Source organism: Lagenorhynchus albirostris, chromosome 9 (assembly GCF_949774975.1).
Source record: "Lagenorhynchus albirostris chromosome 9, mLagAlb1.1, whole genome shotgun sequence".
NCBI lineage: Eukaryota > Metazoa > Chordata > Mammalia > Artiodactyla > Delphinidae > Lagenorhynchus > Lagenorhynchus albirostris.
Genome location: NC_083103.1, coordinates 10,604,827 through 10,626,208, shown reverse-complemented (window position 1 = coordinate 10,626,208; position 21,382 = coordinate 10,604,827). Strand labels below are relative to the sequence as shown.

Sequence of the window (21,382 nt, the reverse complement as noted above, 5' to 3'; positions counted from 1 at the left end):
CTGGTCGAAATGCTGAGATACTAATTATTCGCTGTTAGAGTTAATCTTTCAGGTTTGAAGTCCGCTATCCATCTGGGAAAGTAGCTTCATCTACTTCCCACTTTAGACAAAATCAAACTAGGTAGAGTTACACTCCCAAAAGATTTCAAGGGTCAAGTTAAGCACACGTTGTTATCATTGGCCAATGCAAGACCTCTCTTGATTTAACTGAGTTAATCCATCAATCCCTCCTCCACCATGGGCGACTCTTCTAATGTATTTAATGACTACCTTTTGAGTCCAATGTGAAATGTGTGCTCTTCTCCCCACCCCATCTAAAATTTCACATACATTAATATTTCATATCCCTCTTCCTTTTTTATTTTTCCTTCTTAGCACTAAACACATACGATATACTTTACCTCTCTATTTTGTCTGTTTTTTCTTATTAGGGTATAAGGTCAAAAAGGGAAGAGATTTTTGTTTTTAAAATTCATGTATTCTTTAGGCATGAAACAATGTTTTGCTCATAGTAAACCCTCAGTATATATTGGTTAACTGAATGAATGGTATCGTGGCAGTGTAACTAAAGTACCAAATCACTGATGATTCTATTTCAAGTACAGTTTTGTATAGAATTGACTTCTAGGCTGAAGTCAACTGACAGTGTGGGATAGCCTTGCAGTGGGCCTCTTCAAATATGCATGTGCTAGAAAATATGATTTTTGTATCTATCTGTCTCTTCATTCATCCCTACACATTTTTTGGTGGGAGGAGGTTTATTTGGGAATCTTGGCTTATATACATGATTTCTGCAGCTTTGGGGGGGTTTGGACTGCTCCCTGAATGGCTTTGTTTACTAAAACATTGCTAAGAGCACTAAAAATAAAAGATCATTAGAAGAAAAGGTGGAAAGGGGAGTTGCACAGTTAGCTGGTCAAGTATCAGGAACTCTGGCAATGGCAACACAGGCAGGGTTAGGTGGGGGTCTCTTTAGGTGTGTTGCCGATGTTACAGATGCAGACTCAGCTGGCCAGTTTCTTAATACCTGAGCCCTATGTAGGGAAGTTTTCAGAGTCTTGGTCTTGCCCTAGGCAGACTGAGATCAAGGTGCCCTGTACCCTCACTGAGAAACTAAGCTGCTTCTTGTAGAAATGACAGTGGAAAGGGCCTGGGCTTGGACCACTATAGCTTCAGAGAGTGGGTTTTCTTGGCTTGAAATCAGGCCAATTAGACATGCAAATTGAAAACATCTATTATTAGTAATGTCTGCACAGAAAATATGTGGGGCTTACAAGGGCAGGGTTGACTAAGCAGTTAAGAACTCATCCAGGTCCATGACCAGAAGCTCAATGGGCAGTTTGGACTTTGGAAAAACTCTGTCCTGTATCTGGGGATATTTTCCCTTCTCCACCATGTTATACCAAAGAAAGTGACTTGTGTTTGAATCATTACCACAGAGCATACGATTGAGATTCCTCTGATGGTAACATGGCTTTGAAATTTTAAAAGGTGATACATCTTGACAGAAGTAAACTTTGAAAAGGCGTCAGTAGACATGATCATAATTTTCAGAATATTCTGTGCAAATAGCCACTTGACACAATCTTTGGGACCAAGAATGGGAGGGTTGTTGATATTGCTTGTATTGGGGGATGTGTCATAGTATGACCAAGTGACTGTTGGAGGAACACATGGACAGAGACAAAATCCAACCCTCTGAGCTTGTATTATAGAATAATTTGGCGGGGGGATCTAAGTAGACATCCAGTTCACTCATGCTTCTGAGCTCTTTCTGCTTCTAGTGGATTTCAATTTCTATTCACTGTCTTCCAAGCAAGCTTACGGGCCATATTCCTGCATGCAACTAGCACCAGTTTTCAACACCTGGGTGCCAAATAGCTATTGAGAACAATGTTGGTAATAACCTTTCCCCCAGCTCCCACCTTTCTGGTAACTCAGCCCAGCAGCTTAGAATGCTACATGAGAAATCCAATAAATACAGATATACCGTAAAGTATGTCAAGTTTTATTCATGGACTTGTGGCCACTTTGAAAGTTGAAAACACAAATGGCCTTTCTCAAAGGCATTATGGTTATAATCGATTAAAACCAATTAAAAATATGTAAATATATAAAAATAAAATGCCACATGACATTGTTAAACTGGGTTACTTCTGTGGTGCTGCTGGATGTCCAAGAGCACAGCTTCTACAGTTCATAGAGGAACGGAGGAGTCACATTCCTCGGAAGGGAGTAGTTGTGTGGGCCATAAAAACGGTCCCTGGTGGCGCAGCGGTTGAGAGTCCGCCTGCCGATGCAGGGGACATGGGTTCGAGTCCTGGTCTGGGAAGATCCCACATGCCGCGAGCAACTAAGCCCGTGCACCACAACAACTGAGCCTGCGCTCTGGAGCCCGCAAGCCACAACTACTGAGGCCATGTGCCACAACTACTGAGGCCATGTGCCACAACTACTGAAGCCCACGCTCCTGGAGCCTGTGCTCTGCAACAATAGAAGCCACCGCAATGAGAAGCCTGCGCACCGCAACGCTCGCCGCAACTAGAGAAAGCCCGCACACAGCAATGAAGACCCAAGGCAGCCAAAAATTAAAAAATAAATTAATTAATTAAAAAAAGAATAACACATTATTCTGTTCTGTTCAACACCCTCCGCCCCTCACCGCCCCTCATCCTTCGCCGTGGGCTAATAATTACGGACATGTCTCAAAGTTTATTAATAGGTTTCCAAAGAGCTAATAAAGTCCTATTCCTTTTACTCAAAAGACTACATCAGTCAGGTGGGAAGCTGAGAGACAAGAGCTTACTAACAAAGAACGGCAGAGGATAGTGATGTAAAACAGTGGTTTTCGAGTCATTCTACCTATAATTAAATCTAGGGCTTGCCAGCTGTGTGACATTAGCAACTCATTTAACATGCCTGTGACCAATTTTCTCAAAGATTAAATAGGGGTGATATTAGTGACTCATGCCTAGGGTTGATAATGACGATTAAAATGCCTGAACTTCTTGTAAACTTGTGGTTGGCACATAGTAAATGTTCAGTAAATGGGATTATTGTCATTAGCAAGGGCTAAACAGCATTTTTTGCTCAAAAGCTGTTGCCTGAAAGAATCTGTGCTTAGCAAACTTTCTAGTTCTGTGTAATTCCAATTGGTTTATAAGAAATTGTATACTTACTGCTCAAACTACAGAATTTTCTTTTTCTTTTTAAAAATGGGCTGTTGGGTGCTATTTTTTTTTTTTTTTTTTTTTTTTTTTTTGCGGTACACGGGCCTCTCACTGTTGCGGCCTCTCCCGTTGCCGAGCACAGGCTCCGGACGCGCAGGCCCAGCTGCCATGGCTCACGGGCCCAGCCGCTCCGCGGCACGTGGGATCTTCCCGGACCAGGGCACGAACCCGTGTCCCCTGCATCGGCAGGCGGACTCTCAACCACTGCGCCACCAGGGAAGCCCTAGAATACATATTAGACAGTAGTATCAATATTTAATTTCTTGACTGTAATAATTATGTTGTATTGTGTAGCTGAGTATCCTTGTTCTTAGGAGATTCAGGTTCAAGTATTTAAGAATGAATGTCACGGTACCTGCACCATACTTGCAACTGTTCAGAAGAATTATAAATGTAAATATACAAAATCATACACACAGGATATAAGAGAGCAAATACAGCAACATATTAACAATTGGTGAATCTAAGTAAATGCTATATTGGTATTCATTGTAAATGCTTTCAACTTTTCTGCAGGTTTGAAACTTGAAAAAAAATGGTGGGGGAAGTGTTATCGAATAGGCCCACAGACGCCTCCATAGATGCAGAGAAGACTTGGTTCTCTGGACACTGTTTACCTGCACTTTTCATTTAATCAGAACCTGCGATCTCCAGGAATACAATGATTAGGAGAAAATACAGCACTCTCGAGGAAAGAACCATTCAAGCTGCACTAGTGATGTGTCAGCTGCGTGTGGCAAGTCTATTGCATTTTCCTGTTTACTTAATGGGCCTTACCCTGCGTCAGAGGAGATGAGGGCCTCTGTGCTGTTAGCAAATGCTCCTCCTTATTTCTTTGATTTGGTCTGCATGGGGTCTATAACCAGGTATGAATAAGAGAGAATACAGAAGAGCAGTTGTGATTTAAGTGGTATGATGGCCTTTTAAAAAAATTGTGTAGGGCTTCCCTGGTGGCGCAGTGGTTGAGAATCTGCCTGCCGATGCAGGGGACACGGGTTCGAGCCCTGGTCTGGGAAGATCCCACATGCCGCGGAGCGACTAGGGCCGTGAGCCACAAATACTGAGCCTGCGCGTCTGGAGCCTGTGCTCCGCAACAAGAGAGGCCGTGATAGTGAGAGGCCTGCGCACCGCGATGAAGAGTGGCCCCTGCTTGCCACAACTAAAGAAAGCCCTCGCACAGAAACGAAGACTCAACACAGCCATAAATACATAAATAAATAAAATTTTTAAAAAATCGTGTAAGTAGTTCCCTTTATGGCTTTCCGAAATGGGCTTTACCCTGATTGTCAACTGGTAGCTAGTTCTACGTGTTTCCAATCAGATTCATGGTTTTATCATTGCGTGGATGCCATCTTGACCTTCCCTTCTGACCCCCTAACATGCTGATCCCAATATATTATTTTCATATTTTATGAACAAGTCAGAGGCATCTTAAATTTTGGTAGATTCTCTTTTGTCGTCATCGTTCTTCTAATACTTAGTCCCATGCTTGTCATACAATGTATGTTATTGAATTTAACCAAACTAGGAATTAGTTGCTTAGAGATTTCTGGGAGAGATTTCTGGGCTTCAGGACTGAGAAGACATTGGCTTTCTTAACTCTGGTTATGGTGATTGAAGATTGGAACAAATAGTAAAGAGAATGAACAGCTGCATTTGATTGGATTCTGATGACTTAGCCTCCAAACACACTCAGTCTCTGTACAGATCGAGATTTCTCTGCCATTTATTTGCCGAATTTCTTTGAGTGAGATACTTGAGGTTTCTGTACTTAAGCTGAACCATATGCTAACATCCCTCCCTCACAGGGATACAGTGAAGCTGGAATAAGATAATTCATTTAAAGCATTTGAACAGTGCCAGTCTACTGAACACCCTCCAAAGGAAGTTGTTTTCACAATTATTTTTATCTATTTAAGAAGGAACCTTAGTTTGCTCCAGTATGCCTACCTTCTACTATTGGAGTTAATATTAATATCACCACTGGTGCATTTTCTCCACCTGGGTTGGCCAAAAAGTTTGTTCGGGTTTTTCCATAAGCCTAATGAACTTTTTGGCCAACTCGATAGAATGTTTTATTTCTGCAAAGAAGAACATCAGTGAATGTGTTCAAGATGCCTTTTTCCCCCCTAGGAATCTATAGAGAGATTGCACCTTTGACATCATTAAAACCAGTGCTATAGCATCATTCCCCAGGCTTTCACATCATCTTGACTGATTACAACTAAAAGCTAAGGACTTCCTCCTTCTGATAACCCTCAGAGCTGCATAACTGTGGATACACGTGAACAAATCTTAAATCATGTGTGCTCATTTTCCATAAGCAAATTTAGCTGCTCCAGAGGGTGAGTCAATATATCCATCGTATGCTCCCAACCCTATATCATATCTGTGTTTATTTGATATATCTCTCCTATTCAGGTTTTAACTGCTCTATTATATGCCTCCTCCCCCTGGCCCTTAATACATAGACCAGCTTCTTTACTATTACTCTATGAGACCTAACACCAAGTCCTAGGTGATTCCTTTCTCTTCTCTTTCCTTCCTCACAAATTAGTCCACATGCCAATAGATAGGTTTGAGCAAGGCAGGCCTCTGTGCCGGGAGTTTGAAGTAACTTCTGTGACCCCAAGTTGGGGGTTGAAGCTCCACTGGTATTACGATAGTGTTCACACAAGGGTATAGGTGAAGGGGCTTGGTTCAGGGTTGTAAAACTCAAGCCACTTCCTAGTTGAGTGAAAAGGACATTTGCTTGGAGGGGCAACATAACCTTGGGTTTCAGAGCACTGGTGGGATGTGAAGAGGTTATCCACATGGGGAGGGATGGTCACAGCATGGGGGGGCAGTGTTGGGGCCTAAGTGAGGGGAGTATAGTTTATACATGGTGGGGATGGGGGGTGATAGTAGATTGTTTCATACAGAGATTTTGATCTGAAAATTTCATTTATTTTTGGGGGGGTTTGTTAAAACTATCTTTATTGCCTAAAATGTTTTTGTCTTTTTTTGAAATAAAAATATGTTTTCACAAATATGACACAACCACATCCTTATTGTAAAACATGCAAACAATGAAGAAATATACAAAACAAGATATAAAATCACTCTTCTTTTTATGGAAGTATAGTTGATTTACAGTGTTGTGTTAGTTTCTGGTGTACAGCAAAGTGATTCAGTTATACATGTATGTACATATTCTTTTTCATATTCTCTCCCCTCATGAATTATTAGAAGACATTTAATCTAGTTCCCTATGCTCTACAGTAGGACCTTGTTGTTTATCTATATTATATATAGTAGTTTGTATCTGCTAATCCCAAACTCCTAATTTATCCCTCCCCCAAACCCCCTTTCCCCTCTGGTACCCATGAGTTTCTTTTTTTATATAGGTCATTTTTTCCTTTATTATAATCCATTCAAGACAGCCCACACATTTTTAGTTAATAATACCAGAATCACAAGACAGGAGGTAACATTGTTTATATAGCAACTGGGCTGGGAATAAGCTAACACAACATTGAAAATCAACTATACTTCAAGTAAAAAAACGTTTTTAATTAAAAAAATAAAAGGAATGACAAAATGCAATGCAAACTTCAAGGTGAGCTTTGGAATTACATGATGTTGCCCTGAATTGATGTCCCAAGCTTGTTAGTATTCCCAGCCCACTTGCTACGTGAGTTTGTTTTCTGTGTCTGTGAGTCCGTTTCTGTTTTGTAAAGGAGTTCATTTGTGTCATGTTTTAGCTTCCACATGTAAGTGATAAGATATGGTAAAAAATTACTCTTTACCTTCAAATTCCTCTATTTTTCTCCCCTAGATAAAACTCTCTCAACAGTTTGGTGTGAATTCTACAAAGGCATCTATCTATCTATCTACATACATTCAAACATTCTGAAAAGCTCATTTATTAAAGATAATGGAAGTCAGACTTCTCACTATTAGAGAAGGGAATTAAAAATATAGAACAAAATATAGAAAAAAACCTGAAATGAACCATATAGGTTTGAATTCAAATAGGAGATGTGAATTTGAACTCATGGTTTTCAAGTTATAGAAACAGATATAGAAATCATGTAAATCTAAGCATGTACATACCTTGCTCCTTCATCTGCTGTGTGTTTCTCTTCTTATTTTGTTTAACTTACTGTGTTTGGGGTCTCCTTTTCGCAGGCTGCAGGTTCGTAGTTCCTGTTGTTTTTGGTGTCTGCCCCCAGTGGGTGAGGTTGGTTCAGCGGGCTGTGTAGGCTTCCTGGTGGAGGGGACTGGCGTCTGTGTTCTGGTGGGTGGGGCTGGATCTTGTCTTTCTGGTGGGCAGGGCCGCGTCCGGTGGCATGTTTTGGGGTGTCTGTGAATTTAGTATGATTTTAGGCAGCCTCTCTGCTAATGGGTGGGGCTGTGTTCCTATCTTGCTAGCTGTTTGGCATGGGGCAACCAGCGCTGGAGTCTGCTGGCCGTTGGGCGGAGCTGGGTCTTAGCGTTGAGATGGAGATCTCTGGGAGAACTCTCGCCGATTGATATTACGTGGAGCTGGGAGGACTCTGGTGGTCCAATGTCCTGAACTCTCCTCTCCCACCCCAGAGGCTCAGGCCTGACACCCGGCTGGAGCACCAAGACCCCGTCAGCCACACGGCATAAGTTCTTCATAAGATCCCCAAGATGATTTCCCCTAGTCCTGTGATAACTTCATAGCCACCTTCTGTTGCTACTGCATGGAGCTCGAGTGTTGAGCATTAGCTTCAAATGCCAGAGACGCCAATCATCCCCACCTGAGCAGGTGTCTCCCTAAGCATTCGTACAAACATACGTCTGTTTTTGTAGTTTTATCCACAGACAGGCCATGGGAATAGTGACCCTCCGTAACAATGATCACACCTAGCACACACATCTCAGTTCCTAAATACCATGTTCTACTTAAACCAGAGTTCCATGGAGTAACAGCCAGCACCAGGGCTGGGGCAGGAGAAGTACAAGTTAAACCGGGAACAACTTTTGGTGCGAAAAATGGGGCAAGTGCTCAAAGAATGCTGCAGAAATGTCAAAATTATATAGGAACTATTTCAAGGGGCTCCTCCTGGTCAAATCTGAAATAATTTGAGCATAAATGTAAATAATGATAGTAATGAGTTATAATCTACATAATAAAATAGGAAATCACAAGTGTATACTAATATAAGCAAGTAAGTTGAAAGATTAATGAGGAACAGGATATTTACAGTTTCAGAGTATCTCCCCATAAAATATAAATCAATTACAAAGTGAGAAGGAGGAACTTTACAGTAAAGAAGCCTGGAGGAAAGTACCTTAATCAAGCGACCAAATTTGCATCATCAGTAATGGGAAAAACTGAAGTTGAGTACCACTTGATAGGATGCAGTAAGAACCGGACGCCACTGCTGTGATAATCCTGCAAACCTAATGATGAAGAAATATCAAACACAAATTGAGTGCGATGCACAACATACAAATGTCGAGGTCATGAAAAATCAAGGAAAGATTGAAGAAATGTTGGAGAATAAAGAGATATGACAGCTACGTGCACCACAACATGTGAGTCTGAACTGGATTTTATTTTATCATTATTTTTTGCTATAAAGGCCATTAATGAGACAACTGGAGAAATTTGAAAGATGTTAATATTAAGTTTTTGATTTTGATGATACTCAAACTTTTGGTGTCAGGACCTCTGACACCAAATAGTCTTTAAGATATTGAGAATTCCAAAGAAATTTGTTTATGTGGGTTTACTCTATGCAAATTACCATATTAAAAATTAAAGTAAAAATTTTAAATCTTTATTAAATAGCTGCAATAAACCTGTCATGTGTTAACATAAGTAATAAGCATTTTATAAAAAATAATTATTTTCACAAAAAATGGAAGAGTAACATTGTTTTACATGTTTGCAAGTCTCCAGTCCAGTTTAATAGAAGACCGCTAGATTCTCATATGTCCTTCTACATTAAGGCTTTGTGATATGTTACTTTGGTTAAAGTATGTGAAAAGAACTTTGCCTCACACAAATATGTATTTGGAAAAGGGAGGAGTATTTTAATACTCTTCAAATAATTGTGGCTGTTGTTTGATACCACTAATTCTCTACAAAAGGTAGTTCTTCAAGGTTAGTTGCAGTGTGGAAACAGAAAATATATCAATGAACATTTCATACTCAGTTATATTAAAGTCCATTGATCTTTCTTGTATTTTGAATGAAACGTTTACACACGCATGCTTGTATCACAGTATGCATTGGTTATTTGGAAAATATTGGTTCACTCAGTTACGCAGAACTTCCAAATGTTAACATGTTTCATTATGCAATACAAAAAAGAAAACTCACAGTTGCACTCTGAATGTGGGGAATGCAGGTTTTCTAAATTTTGCTTGTAAACTTGAATTTTATTTCTGGATACGAAAACTGTCAGTTGTTTTCTTTGAAGTGACAGCCAATATTTCATTCTGTTTTTAAAAATATCTGTCAAAAACCCAAGTGCAAATAGTCAATGTTTGTCTGACAGTCGTTCTTGCAGGTAAATATGATGTTCTATGAAAAAAGGTTGTGTTCAGCTCACAAATCAAACAATAATTGCATAATCTCCACGCTTTGATACACAGCAGAAGTGCTTCGTTCATACTTTCCATTTTATAATGCAGAATATTAAAAAGACATGTACTCAAGGGTCAATCAACATTTAATAAAATGAATGATTTTTACTGCTTTGATTTTTTTTTTTTTTTGCGGTACACGCGCCTCTCACTATTGGGGTCTCTCCCGTCGCGGAGCACAGGCTCCGGACGCGCAGGCTCAGCGGCCATGGCTCATGGGCCCAGCCACTCCACGGCATGTGGGACCTTCGCGGACCGGGGCACGAACCTGTGTCCCCTACATCGTCAGGCGGACTCTCAACCACTGCACCACCAGGGAAGCCCTACTGCTTTGATTCTTAAGTGAAACTGGCTTCTACTGTGAGTATGTGGTGGTGAAGAATACAACGTTGACTAACACAGCTTGGTGGCGCTGCCTTTCTTGCTTAGGCAGTGGTTTGACCCCCATTGTTTTTATACATCTGTGCAAAGGTCAACATGGTGAAAAGGGCATATTATGTCTTAGCATTATTATGAAAATAGTTTTGATCCTGTGGGCCCACAGCATCCAAGGACAACATATTGAGAATCATTGCAGTGGGAGAATGTCCTTATTTGCAGGAAACATACTCTAAAATATTTAGGAATGAGGGAGTATCGTATTAGCAAATTATTCCCAAAATGTTCAGGAAAAAATAAGTTATGTATATTTGCAACATTTCTCTAAGTTAGAAATTGCTTAAAAATAAGATTTATATATTATCTCTGCCTTATCTCTATCCATTTTACATTAAAGTTATATTGAAATGCCATTATCCTTTCACAACAAAATTTGGAATTAAAATTGGAATTTCAGAAAAATGGACTTTGCTCATTCTGTGGCTTTGAGTAGTCCCAGGAACATTGCATAAAACCCTGGAATTAACTGTGCTCAAGTTTGAGGAAAACAGTCATGTGTTATATGTTTTTTTTGTACGCTATTAATTTTGGCTAGACTGTTTACCTTTATCTCTTTTAATATTCAAAACAAACTTATAAGGTAGGTAGTATCATTATTTCCTTTTTACAGAGTATGAACGTGAGCCTTAACTTTCCCAAATTTATATAAACTGAGAGTGGAGAAATTAGTCTATGGTTCTAATTAAGCTCTTAATTAGTAGACACAGGTGCCTTTAGGAAAAAAATATTAGATGCCTATATTGGAATGATTTGAAAGTTAAATGTAAAGTTTATGAATTTTAGATGAAAGAAATGTTAATAGCATCAGGAGAAAGTTTTTTAAAAAAAGAAAATGAAAGACAAAATAATAACGTGGACTTATCTTTGTCTTTCTTCAGCTCTCTTTTGTCTTTGTAGTTGGTGACTGGGTTCTCCAGGCCTTCCAGAGGCAGGAACTGTGTGAGTCCCCGCTCTGGGGTTTCACTCTCCGTTAGAGAACGTGATGTTGGAAACGAAAGTCCTTTTTGTGACATGTAGGGAAGCCCTGTGCACGTGCTTATTTGAAAGCAGATTGTAACATTGAAAATATCATTCAGATGTCACTAAAAACAACGATAGGCCTTCGACTCTGATTCTTTGAAGTTTATTTACTGTGAGACTTGATTTCCAAGTTCACTTTAAAACTAAAAATGTCACGATTGACATTTTAGCAAAAACAAGAAAAACCTTTAGCTGGAACTTTTATTCCAACTATTAAAATGAATTTATGTTGATTATATATAAAATTATATATACATATGTATATAAAACATGAGGACAAATATATATATATATATTTACCCTTATGATATTGTGTGTGTGTATATCTTGTGTTATAAGCAAATAATTTCAAGGCTTGACCCGACTAGAGTAAATAGAACAATTTATGGAAGAATTAACAGAGAAGAATTTGTGGATTTTCTTGAGGTCAAGAAAGACGGTTTTTCTTTAGGTCTCTGTCTCAGGGATTAAAGTCACTTTATCATCTCTGCTGCTGATTCTTCCACAGCCAAACCCGTAGAAATTAAGAAATAATAGTCTTTTGATTTCAAATATATACGATTTAGGTTATTCAGCATATTAGATGACACCTGAAAATTACCTAGTGAAAAAGAGTTTTCTATGCTTTAGTGTTTTTGGAAGTGTGTGCCTTGCCAGCTTCTCAGATGATTTTAACAGGCCTCAGGCACACACAGTCATCAATTAGCACTTTTCACCTGATGGGCCTCTTTGAGCATGGGGGTTGGGGTAATCAGGAGAGCCTCAGGTTTTAGCTGGTTGACACTGTGGAAACCACCCCGTGGGGGATCTAACTAAGTAGCAAAATGAAGGCAGCTGAGCATGGGATGCCATTATAAAATCACTTAAGCTGTTACCGCTTCCTGTGTCCCAAGGAGTCCTGGGCTGGGGGTGTGCTCACATGGAGGTCTCTATGGCTTCAGAAATCTTGATTCTCCTTGCTGCCTTGATTTGGCCTTGCGCTGAGAACATCAACGGTAAATGAATTAGAGAATGCTTCCTTGCAGGGTTACTCAGAATGACTGCTATTCATCCTTCCAAGCAGGTGCTCTACTCCCTACCGGAGATCTGATCTTACCATTTGCTAGAAAAGAAGGACTTTCAGGCCAACTGGACTTGAGTCTTTATATTGAGGACACATTTTAACTTTCTGCCTAAATGTCTGAGATGTTTCTTTCTTCTATGTTATGATCTTCTATCAGAATCCTCATTTGCAGAGATTCTTCAGAAATAGTCCTCAGCTCTATGTTTTAGGCTGCCCTTTTGAACTCACTGCCAATTACCAGTACTTGGTGGTATTGTAAGATATTTGATTGTATCTTTACTGACCTTCCTCCTTCCAGGCCCTTCGTATTTCCCCTTGATGATGATACTGCTCTTTTGTTCTTTTTAAAATTCTATCTGGCCTTCACTCATGTTAAATTCATCAGCAGTTCTGCAAAGCCAATAGGATAAAGCTAAATCAGTGTCTGGTCTGTCTATAAATTGACTCAATATCTTTTCTATGATACCTGGAGTATTCTCCACTTTTTTTGTGTTATCCAGATGCTTCCCAGCTTCAAGCCCAGACTAAATTTCAACTACTCCAAGGCAGCATTTCAATATTACTTTTTGTGTTCTCTAAGTTTTTTTAAAAGTCACTTGATGTTCCTGTTTCCTTCTGCTTGAAGTGGGGTCTTTTTTGGGGAAATGATATGTGAATTTCTTACCCATTTGGCCTATAAGCCCTTTCTGAACAAGAGCCACATTTAGTTTCTGATCTTTCCATTTTACCTAAGATGAATCTTTCAGAATGCCTAGGTTACTGCAGCTCACCCTGCGGCAGTTAATTATTGGCATTTCAGTAATTCCAATCATTTAATTCCATACATGTGGAGAAAGGGCAGTGACCTGCGAGTCGGAGAAGAATTCCAGTTATCTGGGAGGGGGGAGTAGGGTGTTCAGGCCTGGCTATGGTACATGATGCTTGGGTGTAAGGAAGGTTCTACCGCAGTTAGTGTATGCACAGCTGTGCATGTTCCTCAGGCTTTTTCTCAAACCATTTCTCAGCTACTTGAGACACAAACTCAGAATGTCAAACTGAAACTTGACCCTAAAACAAGTATGAACAAGAAGTAGTGAAGCCAGAAGCATGGACTTCCTGTATGTCCATATCCACTTACCCTTTTGAATCTATCTTAATCCAGTTGTTGGAACCTTTATTCATTTAGGAAGGATTTCCCTAGTAATCTTATCTAGCTGATGTTAGAACAATATTTTGAACAGGTGGAGAGAGGTGACTTGGAGGTTACAATCACTGATGTAGAACACCTGCCTTCTCCAAAGCCTACTTTTGTCTTAAACATCTCCCTATATTTTCTTACTTTCTTGATGATGTATCCTTAAAAACCAAGAACTTCCAGGCTCAAATGTGCTGGAGGTATCTCGCTCATTAATCGTAGAACTATTTCTTCATGCTGGGAAGATTCAGATTTTCCAAAGTGTTTAAGAGAATCCTGGATGTCCTCCAAGGCCTACTAGGTCTCTGTGACTGGTTTGGGAACTTTCCTCGTCAAGATTTGAATGACTAGCTATTTTCGCTGTGTGATCTTAGTTTACTACTTTGCAATGGATATGTAAATGAGCACTGTCACATAGGAAAGAAGATAGTAAATGACTATCTGACACATGACCAGCTGACTTACAGTCATGTTAGGCTTATTCGAGAGAAGTTTGAGATACTAAACTACTGATGGCAGATGGTCATTTTTTAAAAGTTTTATTTTTTTATAATTTTAAAAGGTTATACTCCATTTATAGTTATTACAAAATGTTGGTTATATTCCCCATATTGTACAATACATCCTTGTAGCCTATCTTACACCCAATGGTTTGTACCTTCCACTTGCTCACCCCTATATGCCCCCCTCCCCACCAAGGGGAGTTAATCAAGTTAATCAAGGGGAGTTAATCAACAAGTTAATCAAGTTAATCAAGGGGAGTTAATCAACAAGTTAATCACTAACTTGTTCTCTATATCTGTGGGTCTGTTTCTTTTTTGTTATACTCACTATAGTTCATTGTATTTTTTAGCTTCCACATAAATGATATCATGCAGTATTTGTCTTTCTCTGTCTGACTTATCTCACTTAGCATAGTGCCCTCCAAGTCCATCCATGTTGCTGCAAATGGCAAGATTTCATTCTTTTTTCTGGCTGAGTGGTGTTCTACTGTGTGTGTATATATATATATATATATACACCCCACATCTTCTATATCCATTCATCTGCTGATGGATGCTTAGGTTGCTTCCTTATTTGGGCAATTGTAAATAATGCTACCGTGAACATTGAGGTGCACGTAGCTTTTCATATTCGTGTCTTTGTTTCTTTCAGCTACATATATCAGATGGTCATTTTTAAAGACACTTGTTTATTTCTTCCAATGACCACCTGTTGTCAATTCCTAAACTAAGATTCATCTATAGGGAAAGAATTTAATGAGTTCTTGCTGTGGAAAAATTATCTGATTCTTAGCATTTCTATAGTTACCATAGAGGAAGAGTTTACTAAGTAAATCTGTGAAGAGTATACGGTCAAAGTCAATTATGATTATGATTTGTGTCTTAGAGCACATGTACCAATAATTAATTTTTAGATGAGATATAAACTCCAATTATAATGTTTGGCACATAATGTACTATCAAGACTGGCATCAGTGACAAGTTATCTAAATTGCATTAGGAAGAAAATCTTGCCTCCTAATAATTTTTCTGACCACGTACTCATTCACCAGATATCCTGTAAATGCAGCTGTTAAGTAAGGCTTTAGACTTGGAACCCCTTACCAATTTACTCACCACCTTATATTCTTCCTGTAGGAGATGATAGCTAGTTATCATCGTACCTGAGTCAAACTCCTATTGCTGCTTTGCTGTTTCATTTTTTCCTTCTGCCTTTAAAGACATGCTGGTGGGGGAGTGGAGGCATTGATCAGCCTTCGGCAGTGACTGAACTACTTATTTGTGGAACAAGAGGAGACTACCTTTGTTTACTTTCTGGGTTTTGTTAGGTTCCAAAGAGAATTGATGTGCAAATGCTTTGGTTGTGGCTATATTCAGAACATATGTAGTAACTAAGGAGACCAATGAGAGTCTAGGAAATTTGTCTTAAATGTCAACCCAACCCATTGTAGCTTAAGTTCCAGTTACCCGGTAGAATTGCCCCCTGGAGTGAACTTAACCATTTCAGCCCGGTTTACATCTTGGCCTGAGGCTCCAAGTACAATCAGTCTAATTGGCAGAACTTATATTCAAGCTGACTGTTAATCTTTGCTTTTGGTGGACTCCACTGACTCATGAATATATTGTATTGCAGTCTACCAGTTTCTTTTAAGCTAATAAAGGTGTGTCTGCAGAATTCAAACCCCGTCCGGCCAGCAGCAAGAACTCTGTCTTCCTAAAGGGGAGATTACCAGCCAGGCTGTCACTCTCCTGTCCTTCCTTTCTTAAAGTAGAAATTCTGCAATTTCTGTTCATCTAGAAGTCCTGCGTGCAGGTACTACCATCGGCAAGGGCTGTGATTCAAATATATATATGTATCTGTGTTCTGTTTCACTGGGAATATAAAGAAAATTAATAAATAAAATCCATGTTCAAAGTATTCTAGCTTTGATGATAGGTTGTATTACAGTTGCTTATATTAATGTCAAAATAAGATAAGCTTTAAACCCTGTTACTCTAGCTTTTGTAAAACACGAAGAGGCTGTATCAGATGAGGTCAAGAATCATGTTTTGGGTTATGATTCTAATACCTTAATAAATATAGGATATATACTGGATATCTAAGAATAGTCTGTTTGCTTGGAAAAAAAGCTTTTGAAAAGTGTTTATTTCTCATTTGTGTCAATAGATATATAAGGTGTATATTGTGACTTGCTTCTTTCTCATAATTGTTTTTAGATTTATATGTTTATAGGTATAACTATAATTTATTTTCCACGTTGTATGGAATTTGATTATATAAATGCATTTCAATTTATTTCATCATTCTTCTGTTGGTGATTTGGCCTGGAGTATTTTGTTCATTTTTTTTAACAATATGTTTCATTTACATTTGAACATTTGTTCATTTACATTATTGCTAGTATACTTGTAATTTATTTATTTAAATTTTATTTATTTTTGGCTGCGTTGGGTCTTCATTGCTGTGCACGGGTCCTCTCTAGCTGCGGCAAGCGGGGGCTACTTTTTGCTGTGGTGCACGGACTTCTCATTGCTGGGGCTTCTCTTGCTGCGGAGCACGGGCTCTAGGCACGCAGGCTTCAGTAGTTGTGGCTCGCTGGCTCTAGAGCGCAGGCTCAGTAGTTGTGGCACACGGGCTTAATTGCTCCGCCGCATGTAGGATCCTCCCAGACCAGGGCTTGAACCCGTGTCCCCTGCATTGGCAGGCGGATTCTTAAAGACTGCACCACCAGGGGAGTCCTATACTTTGTAATTTATTGCAACCATCTTACTGCTTTTGTCTTTTTTGATTTGTTTTTTTGTCTTTTTACCTTTTCCTTTTTTGCCTCCTTCTATGTTGTTTGAAATTTGCTTATTTTTTGTCCTTCATTCTATTTTGTTCTTCTCCAATTTGGAAGTTTTACCATCTAGTTTATTAGGTTCCACAACCACACCCCCCCCCCCCCGACTACTTATCATGCATCTTTAAATACTAAAGCTAATAAATCTTTACTTTCCTTCTGAACAATAGAAGGACCTATGAAATTTAACTCTGGTCATCCCCTGAGAACCTCTGGTTAATGACTGTCTAGCACACTAAGTCAGAATCCAGTACACTTCATTTCCAAAGGGAAAATGACTCAATTAGAAATAGTGACTATTATGACTTACTGAAGATGCTCAATGTAAAGGGTTTTATGTTAAAATTTTCATAAAACTTCCATCCCAGACAGTAGATTTTCTCTCTTCAGACTATTTCCTCTTGTGGCTATGATTGCTTCTGGTTCTGGTTGCTCTAGATACGAATTCTACCATACCAACTTTCCTCCTTTTCCCTCTTTGAAAAGTATTACAGAGAATACATCACTCTTCTAATGTACTGCAGTTTACTCTGTCCCTTCTGTGTAGTCCTAACTATATCATGCTCTTTGGAATCTAATTTCTTTAAGAGGAGGCAGGGGGCTAAAAGATAATGATGTTCTTGTGTATTGAATTTTTTCCCTGTGAAAGAACTGAAATTTACTTATTGGAGGCCATAATTATGCAGATATTTTGGAAAGTAGTGGTAATATGAAAACCCCCTATATGCTGTTCTTTAAGCTGTGATGACCTTTGCCAGAGAAAGGAATATCTTTTATCCCAAAGGGCGTAGCTGGATGTTCTTTGAGCTCCCCCTTAAGATAAATACACATCTGACCTTTTCTCATATGATTCTTTCCGCAGTGAAAATAAGTTGTTCTATGGACTGGCTGATGGTCTCTGTAAGCCCATGTGCAAACAGCAGCAATTTGTATATATTTGCTGATGAATTATATCTGGGATCGGGTTGCCCTGTGACTCGGATACAAACATATGCCTATGACTTTATATACCCTGTGCATGACTGTGGGATCAGGACAAAGGTAAGAATAATGATTATCTGTTAAAAAAACAAAACCAAAAAACAAACCTAGATATTTTTTCACAATTTTATGCCTGGTGCTAAAATTATTGTCCTGGTGTTTTTTGTTGTTTAAGAACAAATTTTGCTTCTAGTTAGAGTAATTTATGGATAGGCGACAACACAGTTCCGTACTCGGTCACTGAATATTGAGTCCTCTTTGTGCATAAGACTTAAAGCACAGATTTCCAGACTCGTTAGTGAACTGATTTTAAGTTGTCTTTAGGCTTCTGTCGTATTTCACTAAAGCTCAGGAGATAGTTTTGAATTCCATTCAATGTTCCTAATGTGAGAGGTCACCAATTCTGGGAAGGTATTTTATATTCAACACATCTTTCAGGATGTGTGCCTCTGTGGGGACTAGATTTTTACTGGAATAAAATCTCTGTCAGTTATTTTGCCAGGCACAAATCTTAAAACTGTGTTGTTATCTTGGGGTGTTATCTTTTCATAGATTCCCAAATTTAAACAATTTATATTCATACTATAAAAGTATTTGGGGTCAATGCCTATTTAAACTGTCACCTATGAATTAGATGTTGTCTTTATTTTAGAAATGAGGGAGCTAGAACTTCAGAAGGTGCTTTAATAATTTGCCCAGGGATGCACAGCCAGTTGGTGGTAGTTTAGATGCCCAAACAGGAGGATTCCCCTCCAAAGCTTGTGTTTTAAACCACTCTGTTATTTGATCTCCAAATCATCCTTCTCAGAAGAACTACTGAAAACCTTTTGTTAATGCATGATAAAGATAGCTCTGAGTAACAGTTTCAGTTTGCTCCTATGTACTGTTAAGATTTTTTTCCAGGTACTTTAAGTTCATTCTTACAGATAACACTCCTCTTCTGTCCCAGTGGGTTGTCAGATCTTTGTATGTACCTGAAAGTGACAGTAGCCATTTCTGAGACCTTGAATGTTTTCTACTTCCTATTCAAATGTGTACATGCCCCCTTTGTTACTAGAAATATCTTCTACTTAACCTTTGTGCTCTCCTAGGTTGTTTCAGAGGATACTCTCCTTTTTCAAACAGAGGTGTACTTTAACCCTAGGAATATACATTGTGACCATCAGAAAATCCCTTTGGAATGTTCTGCCTCTAGGTGAGTCCAATAGACCATACTCCTTTTGAATATGTTAGTTTCACCTTTACTTACCATGTGCTTCTACAGAAGTGTAGATGTTAGAGGCTATAACATGACTCGCTCATAAGCATAAGTCCAAATGAACACCAAATTAGCATTTAAAAATATGTTGAGTACTTTTTAATTTTAAAATATTCATTTTAGAATAAAAACATTATATAATCTTGTGTAACTAGGTTATTTTACAGTAACTGAACTTTAAAGCAAATCCTCAGTCACCTTAGTAAGTGGAAGAATCAAACATGATATTACCTTTCAGTGTTTTCTCCTTCGTAATACTCTTTTTCTAATGTATTTTATGGTTCAATTCCATGTTAGAGTAAATGACTAAAAAGTTAAGAGAAAACCAATTCTTCATTTTAATACTAACTCATGGACATACAGGAAAGGAAAGGCTTATCAGCCGATCATTAAATGCAGTTTGTTTGCAGTTCTGTGGAACCAAGAAGCTGAATCCCAAAAGGACTCCACGTGAACTTTGACACCAAGTGGAATAGTATTTCCTGATACACTTTCACCATGACACTGAAATATTTACCCTGAGTGTTATAAATCTGAGTGAAAAATCTTAGAAACCACCTGAAAACCACAAGGAAACATTTTATCCCTGTTTAATATATGGAAGTAGCTGACATGAAAAAAGAATTTTGAGCTCAGAGCAAATGTGCAGTATCTTTTAACATCATCAGAGTCCCTTTTTGGGGGGTGAGGGAGAATTGGTATTTTTAATTGTTGTAAAATATACATAAGAGAAAATTTACCATTTTTAAGGGAATAATTCAGTGGCATCAACTACAACCACATTGTTGAGTACTCTTGACCTTCCCTTCAACTTATTTTAAGGAAAGACCAAGGCTGAGAGACTCAGTGATACTCTGGGGAGTAGCTGACCCCTAAATAGAAATTAACAGTTGATTCTGTGTACACACACACACACATACTCACAGAGATACACACAGAGACACATACACACATACATACACACACACACACACACACACACATACTCACATACACACACACAAACATACACACACAGAGACACACATACATACACACACACACACACACACTCACTCACACATACACTTTCATTCCTATATACTGGCCAGTGCTTAGAGTAATGTAAAAAGTTCTAACCTAATCCCCTCGGGCTATTGCTTCTCCATAGGCTACCAGATTAAGAGTGATAACTAAGGCATTTCTATTTTGATTGTAATATTATTATATTATTTGCAGCTATCTTTCTTAAAAATGAAGACTAGGCCAACAAAGGTATATGATTAGGTTTTTGGTCCATGAGCTTTACTGCTGTACACACACACACACACACACACACACACGCACACAAAACACACACACAACACACCTCTGTCACCAGTATACTGGGTCACATTAAGCTTTTGACAACTTCTACTGTTCTTAGGATCCATTTGTCTAAGTCTGTTTTACTGGGTGCTTTGGTACTCTACTAAGACAAGTATTACAAATCATCTATTATCCAGAGGGTGCAGGTACCCCGAAATAACCATATAGAAAATGATCATGATGTTAAACAGTGGTAAAAAATAAAATAGCTTGGCCCCAAATTTAGATTCAGAAAGACCTGGTAACAAGTATGCCAACCCTATCTGCCTTTTGTTTCTCTTCTCTTTAGGAAATCAGTGTGGCTTACACCAGTTTCTACAGATAATGAAATAAAACTGGATCCCAGTCCCTTTATTCCTGATTTTGAGACAACAGCAGAAGAGTTAGGATTATTAAATTCTAGTCAAACTGACTCCATGTTTACAGAGAAATTGAAACTTGGAAATTGGGCTCATGAATTTTGTTGGAAAAACAATGGTTTTATACACAAATAATTGCTGTAAACCTTTCTTTAGGTATCTGATCCCTAAAACCCCTAATTCAGTGAAGGTCCTGATTCAGCGAAGGTGAATTTTTAGATACTTTTATTTATTAGGGATATGTCTTATTAATTTAATGTTGACTATCAGATAATCCTATTACCCATTAAATTTTATTTTTAGTTCTATAGAGTAGATTCAGAAATAGGTCTTCAATGACAACAGGATTTAATTGATACAAACCTCCAATAAATATTTTCTAAATACAGTTTTTTGAAGAATAGAAAGATAGAGATATGTATGTAAATGTGCTAGAGACTAAAATTTAACATATTAACTCCCAGGAAAGCCAAAGTCCTTTTATATGAAGATAGTTTAACTTGTGTGGGTTTTCCTAATTAATTAGTAGAGTCTTAAAAGTAATTGAATATACTTCATATTTGATT

The 21,382-nt window shown here is 38.5% G+C and overlaps 1 protein-coding gene across 1 annotated transcript; it reads left to right on the top strand.

The window, feature by feature from the left end:
• The first annotated feature begins 12,222 nt into the window (after positions 1–12,222).
• Positions 12,223–20,951, top strand: LOC132526136 (oocyte-secreted protein 2-like). The gene is made up of 4 exons (XM_060160010.1): positions 12,223–12,286; positions 17,734–17,912; positions 18,944–19,047; positions 20,747–20,951. The coding sequence occupies exons 1-4, from the start codon at positions 12,223–12,225 to the stop codon at positions 20,949–20,951; spliced, it is 552 nt and encodes a 183-aa protein (XP_060015993.1).
• Positions 20,952–21,382: the final 431 nt, after the last annotated feature.